This window comes from Saprolegnia diclina (genome assembly GCF_000281045.1).
Source record: "Saprolegnia diclina VS20 unplaced genomic scaffold supercont1.37, whole genome shotgun sequence".
NCBI lineage: Eukaryota > Oomycota > Saprolegniomycetes > Saprolegniales > Saprolegniaceae > Saprolegnia > Saprolegnia diclina.
Window position 1 is genome coordinate 376008 of NW_008246104.1, and position 6519 is coordinate 382526.

The window sequence follows — 6519 nt, forward strand, 5'->3', positions numbered from 1 at the left end:
GACTGCAGATCCAAATCATCGCGCCTTGAAGTTGAAAAACGACCGACGGGCTTTGCTGCGGCTCATCTCAAAGGACGTCACTTGCTTGGCCTTAGAGCCACTCGGCCAGAAGTGGGTATGGCGACGGTCTTGGAAATTGGTGAGACTGTCTCTCCGTTGTGAGGACTGTTGTGAGGTTGTCGCGCAATCTCAATACCCCTTTCGAGCGCCAGCTAAGCTAGTAATAATTTACATAACGTCTTGTGTAACTGTTGAGACAACTCGTGCTGACCTCGCGCACACATTGTGAGTTGCGCGTTCAAACGGCAAATTGTTGGTGCGTTTTTTTAGCCTGATATCTGGATGTCCGGATACGTTGGGAGCTATTTTTAGCTTGAATATCCGTATATCCGGATGACGGCCATTTTCCAATACGCACCATGAGCAGCACGACGGACGCAAACGAACGCATGGACCTGGTCGACGGGTATGGCGAGGAGCTCGCGCATGCGCCTCTGCTCGCGAGCATGGACGCGCTCGCTGCGACTATCCCCGGCGATGAGACCGTGCTCTGCACGCACTGCGGTATGCCGGTCGGAGGCGATGCGACGAGCAGCGACGGTACATCTCCCGGCCTTCGCTCCCATGCACTCAAGCTATCAAGGTAGACGTCTATATCCCATGTGAAGCGTCGCGCTTCATGGCCGCGCTCGTGCGTGGCATCTCGGACGTCAACATCGAAGACGAGCCGCCGGCCACGATGGTGGCACCACCGTGGTGGAGCGGGCGTCCGATGCACCCGCGCTTCCGTACAATCTACTACGAGGAGAAGAAACATTTGTGCTGCTTTCCGCAGTGCATGTTGTACAAACACTGCTCGGCGCCGTACCAGCACGACCACGCAAGTCTTGCAGGCTCTCTGGCGGTTGCGTGCTCCGTTCCGCTGTGCGCTACCTTCGTGCACGAATACGCTCTCGGCGACACTCAGGCTTTTGGCTTCTTCCACCGCTCGGATATGGCGATGGACGCATTACCCTCCTCGCTCACACCCGCGGAGCTCACGGTTGCCAGCAGCAAGTGGATCGTCGGCGACGTCGAGCACCACCGCAACACCAAGACCTCTGTGCTCTTTCAGAGTTATCCCGAAAAAAAAACGTCATGGCTGCTCCCTGACGGCTTTATGCACTCACATGGCGCGCAAGAGGTCAAGTACACGTTCTGCGTGCTGCTCTACGTCAAGGTCGGCGACCTCTACGAGCTGGTCGCGTACCAAGACTCGCCCGAGTTTGCGGTGCACAGCTGCGCGCGCAACAGCAAGCGCAAGCCGACAGCGACACTGGCCGAGAAGAACGCCAAACGTCCTCGCCTTGCCAACGCTGTCACCTCGGCCTAAATGTCTGAACGTGCGACGAGCGCCAGCCTGCATGTACTACTCGAGTTTGAATGAATCGAATCTTTTTGCGTTATAAAACTAAGGTGTTATACACACTTTGCATGCGCTACGTCTAAATCTGTGGGAGTTGGTTCATGTGTACTGCCTTGTTCGTTGAGCTGGTCACTTGGACGTTGGCGGCAAAGCCCGACACGCTACCGCTTCGGAACGCACGTACGTGTGTCTGCGTAAAGCCTACCTCTTCTTTGATAACCACAACATTCAAAACAAGACTAGAGTACCGAGGTCGACGCATTTGGCAGCGAGGATCGCCGTCTCGGTCGCTGACAGGGCCAAGTGGCGCGCCGCATCCAGCTCTACACATGTCTTGTATGGAGATTTGGAATACAAGCAACAATGGAGCACCAATGGCCGCGTGGTTCAGCGGTAGAAAGCGCACGCGGAGGTTCTCTTGCGGCGCGAGTCGCAAGAACGATCGGACAAAAGCCTCGGCGGCCTCGACACGCTGGAGGTGGTCCTACGCGCAATCAGAATGAGGACGACATTGGTCGCGAGACGCGGCGATGTACCGAAGAGGCGGTGACGCCAAACGCAAGGCGCGACCGAAGACACGGCGATGCTGCAAAGTCCCAATTCAGCAAACCTCGTTCGTTCGCGAGCTAGACAGGTCGTTGTTGGCATTCGCGCATGACCAAGGACGACGATGATGATGCGTACCGCGCGGACGTCGCTCTTCGTAAGGTCTTGGAGCGGGCTCACGACTTGAAACTTGGAGGCGGCGACGAGGCCTACCCACAGGTACTAGTATCAGTCGAGCCATTCAGTCGGCCAAAGGACGCACCGAGTCGTGTCGGATCGAGCTTGTCGTCTGCATTTGTGCCGTTGAAAAGGCGCGGTTGGCCACTGCTACGCTGCCTACGAGACAAGCTCGCGATGAGAAGACGTTGATGCAAAGCGCTGCACGAACGTCGTGTGCACATGGGTCGCAACGTCGTTGAGCGTCGTATAAAGGTTGGTCTTGCAGTAGTAGCAGCTACGAGTGTCGTACACAGACGGCCAAGCGCAGAGACCAAAGGGATTCACTTCGTTGCTATTTGGGGATTAAGTGCACTCCTACTGGTGGGTGTGTTTTGTCGCCACCCCGTCTCTACGTGCCTGGTCGCACCTTGTCGGGACTGCAAAGGGGCGTGTGATTAGCCTGGATCACCACACGAGTACAATGTCAATCGAGTGACCACGCTTGTGAAGCATACCTCTGGCCTTTGTTTTCAATGTAGAGCGGGTCGGCGCCTTCGGTCGTTGGTGTCTCCCACAGCGGAATGCCAATGTCGGTGGCCACCTTGCGTGCGAGGGCCAGCTGCTCGGACGGCAACGCGGCCGAGACGCCGAGGCAGGCAACGCTGTTGGTAGGAAACGCCTCGCGAACGAGCGCAGCGACGACGGACGAGTCGACGCCGCCCGAGAAGGCGACCACATTGAGCGTGTTGGGCGACCCGAGCGCCGCCACGTGCCGGACCATGGCCGACCACATGCTGCAAATCTTTTTGTTTGCCAATCAAACATGCCAGATTAAACTCCACCAATCAAGCACCAGGATTTCAAGTGGATGCGTCCCATTGGTTGAAAAACGAGCCATGTGCAGAGGATCGAGCCCCGTAGAGAGCTCATCGCCGAAGACAGCTCCCATGCGTCCCAGCGTAGCTCCGTCTTTGATATTTCCGAGGTCTGGGGCGAAGCGGTCGGTTGCTTCGCCAGATTTGCCGCCTGGGTGGCATCAGCTGGTTTCTAATTGTTGATTGCACATCAACGATGCTCTCAAAGGTACTACTTTTGCAAAGCAGAAGCGATATTTGCACAATACATTTTCAAATCGTTTCAACAAACCTTTTGATGCCCGCAGCTGCAGGTGTGTCCTTGCCTACCCTGGGTACCAGCGACAACCGTGACCAGATTGCAAAGTTGCGCGGCTTCAAGCCTGCAGCTCCTAGGCGACAGAACGCAGAGGCCAGGTGGATGGAGTTCTACAAGTTGGTTGAAAGTGTGGCAACTTCAACATCGAAGGGCAAGATCGTACATTCAAAATCCAAGTTTAGCGGCTGGCCCCTTGACGGAGGCGGTGCGACCGTTCCCGTCTCCCACGCACCCACCAAGCGTGCTGAGGCTTGCATGCTAGAACGTATGCTTGTGTCCGTAGAGTGCTGTACGTCGAGCAACGCCACCGCAACACGTGTGTTCAAAGACACATCCATCGAGTCTCTGTCATCATCATTCAGACATACGTGTACAAGTTACGCTGCGGTCGCCCAGGTTTGAGCTGCCAATGACGCGGCCGTCCTTGCTAACCACTCCTATAAATCTTGTTTCGATCGAGGACAAAATGGTCTGTATTGACTTTTGTATGGACGAGAACTCTACAGCGGCCCAGAACGTTGCCAATCTTAGCCTAAAACGAATCTTGGAGCGCTCAGCAGGACGCGTGGACACCAACGTCGGCAGTGACACATCGCTGGAGCCTTCGCGTGTGACGAGAAAGACATTTGAGAGATGCAAAAGGCGGCAATTGCAGATGACTAAATGGTAGAAAGATCCGCCGCGTTGTCGCGGGCACAAGGTTAAACCAGTTGCCATGGACCTCCGAGCCATCTTGAACGCTTTAGAGCTAGTGCCGAATTCTAGTGTTCGACTACATTTTGAGCAAATGCCAGGGGTACTCGTGCATGCCAAACACGAGGAAGGCGACTTTTGTGTGGCCCTCGACTTTACGCTTTTTCGCAATTTTGGACGTTCCAGGATGCAATGGTCCGCCCAGTGGTGTACTCCTATTCCGAAGCTGAGTCCTTGGAGAAGCCACGATCACACATACTACGTGGCCTCGGCAGCGCCGGCACAGCCATTTTTGCTCAAATATCATTCGAACAAAAACAGCAGTTCAAATGTACTTGTTTAAGCGAATTCAAGGTACGACGAGAGCACGGGCGGCATGCTTACGGCCAGCGAGCACAAGAAGATGACGGGCACGGACGCGATCTCGACCGCGAGGTCGTCGTCGCTCGAGCCGTCGCGGACGCCGCCGCAGGTACCACGTGTCGACGTCGGGCGTTGCGAGCTGGTGACATCTCTCGTGTCGACAGCGCTAATATCGACTTGATACGATTCGGTGTACCAATATCTGATTGGCTGTTCTAAAAAAGCACGAAGGTCCAAAGGCGAGTCGCCCCCACGCGAAGATGTCGCCGAGACTCACGCACACTTCGCTTCACAACAACGAACGTGGTTTCTTATTCGTCGGTGGACGGTTTACAAGGCACTGACGCGCATGAGGTCGCGGCTCATGTTCTTGTGGTGCGACTCGTTGGTGCCGCCGCCAATCTCGAGCAGCTTCGAGTCACGCCAGAGACGCTCCACGTTGTACTCGCCGACGTAGCCGTAGCCACCGAGCGTCTGGATCGCGCGGTCCGCCACCGTCTACATGCGCAAAACTTTGGTTGGAAGCTGTGACACCGCGCAAAAGCTTACCTTGGCCATATCACCGCAGTAGAGCTTGACGCCGTCCGTATCGACGCGGTTGCCCACGGCATCGAGCTTCATGAGGCTTCACATAACACGTGGTGAGCAATCCTAAAAATGCGGAAAAAGGGTCGTACCGGGCCGTGTTGTACGTGTAGGCGCGGCCAGCCATGTACTCGGCGTACGACTTGGCAATGTTGGCCTGGATCTGGCCGTAGTAGTTGAGCGGCTTCCCGAACGCGACGCGGTCCTTAGCGTACGCGTTCATGACCTCGATCGACCGGCGCGCAATGCCCAAGCTCATGGCCGCGAGCGTCACACGTTCGATTTCAAGGTTGCGCATCATGCAAATGACGGCGCTGCCTTCCTTGCCAATCTAAAAGAAAGGTTGATGAGCCTTGATGAGCTAGTAGGATGCAAACGTACCAAGTTGGCGGCGGGGACGCGGCAGTTTTCAAAGACGAGCTCGGCCGTCATGGAGGCGCGCATACCGCACTTGTCCTTGATGCGCTGCCCGAGCGAGAAGCCCTCGAAGCCCTTCTCGACAATGAACGACGAAAAGTCCTCGCGCGCGTTGCCCGACGTGCCCGTGCGCGCGTAGACCAAGAACGTGTCGCCGAGCTCCGTGTCGTTGATCGCACCGTTCGTGATCCACATCTTCGTACCGTTGAGAACGTACTCGTCGCCAACTAGTTTGGATCGTGTGGATGAGACGCTGTGATGTGAGGAGAGGAAGCTAGTACCCTTCGTGGCCGTCGTCTTCATGCCCAAGACATCCGTGCCGACAGCGGGCTCGCTCATGGCCATGCCACAAATGGCTTCGCCCGAGCACGCCGCCGGGAGGTACTTGGCGCACTGCTCGTCGCTGCCGTTGCGCGCCAAGTTGTTGGTGAAGAGCATCGAGTGCGCAAGGAACGAGAGGCAGAACGCAGGGTCCGACGAGCTGAGCTCTTCGTGGGCAATGACCGCCGCCAACGCGTCCATTTCCGAGCCGCCGTACTTCTCGGGCACGGTGATACCGAGCAGGCCAAGCTCACCCAGTTCGCGGAAGAGGTCGACATTGAACTTCTCGGCGCGGTTGTAGTCGATGGCCTGGGGCTCGACCTTGTCCTTGACGAACGACCGAAGCATCTCGCGGAGCGCCTTGTGCTCCTCCGTTGGGTTGTACAGGTCGTAGGAAGCGGTCGAGAACGAGCGCGGGGTCTACATGGAGGACCCATCATAAGGACCTCTTCCTCGACCACATGGGTCATCGGCGTCTACCTGGCGCGCCATGGCGATCGAGCGACGGGCAATGAGCGAGAAGGCCTTCATGATGCGAACGGTCTACGGCAAAATGTGGAGTGAACTCCGACGATGACAAATTTAGGGATGTACGTCTCTGATTGGATAAAATACCCGCGTCTGCGATGGGGATTGGCTACATCAGTAGATTTGTTTTTAATGCGCATTTGCATTATATTGGGGTTCATTTTTTACGCGTTATTTCCCCAATATTGGTGCAAAAATGAAGATTCCGGTTCATATTTTGTATTTAAATATCCACTCTTTTAATGTGCAAAGGTAATTAAATGCGACGTGGCGTCAGCCTTCATCGGCTGGCTGTCACATGGCGCCACGTTGAAGTTGGAAAGCATGTG

The 6519-nt window shown here is 55.9% G+C and overlaps 3 protein-coding genes across 3 annotated transcripts; 1 reads left to right on the forward strand and 2 right to left on the reverse strand.

Annotated features, from left to right (window-relative positions):
- Nucleotides 1-419: 419 nt before the first annotated feature.
- SDRG_10811 (hypothetical protein) lies at nucleotides 420-1372 on the forward strand (the record flags this gene model as incomplete). The annotated part of the gene is made up of 2 exons (XM_008616823.1): nucleotides 420-600; nucleotides 648-1372. 2 exons carry the CDS (start codon nucleotides 420-422, stop codon nucleotides 1370-1372), a joined length of 906 nt encoding a protein of 301 aa, XP_008615045.1.
- A 112-nt stretch (nucleotides 1373-1484) lies between these two features.
- On the reverse strand, nucleotides 1485-2901 carry SDRG_10812 (hypothetical protein; the record flags this gene model as incomplete). Its single annotated transcript, XM_008616824.1, has 8 exons — nucleotides 2626-2901; nucleotides 2340-2405; nucleotides 2214-2287; nucleotides 2090-2160; nucleotides 1942-2031; nucleotides 1778-1889; nucleotides 1654-1728; nucleotides 1485-1606 (listed from the first exon to the last, which is right to left on the reverse strand). Exons 1-8 carry the CDS (start codon nucleotides 2889-2891, stop codon nucleotides 1485-1487), a joined length of 876 nt encoding a protein of 291 aa, XP_008615046.1. The 5' UTR covers nucleotides 2892-2901.
- A 1704-nt stretch (nucleotides 2902-4605) lies between these two features.
- On the reverse strand, nucleotides 4606-6234 carry SDRG_10813 (isovaleryl-CoA dehydrogenase). Its single transcript, XM_008616825.1, has 6 exons — nucleotides 6143-6234; nucleotides 5623-6082; nucleotides 5306-5568; nucleotides 5017-5255; nucleotides 4889-4964; nucleotides 4606-4837 (listed from the first exon to the last, which is right to left on the reverse strand). Exons 1-6 carry the CDS (start codon nucleotides 6191-6193, stop codon nucleotides 4670-4672), a joined length of 1257 nt encoding a protein of 418 aa, XP_008615047.1. The 5' UTR covers nucleotides 6194-6234; the 3' UTR covers nucleotides 4606-4669.
- Between the last annotated feature and the right edge of the window lie 285 nt (nucleotides 6235-6519).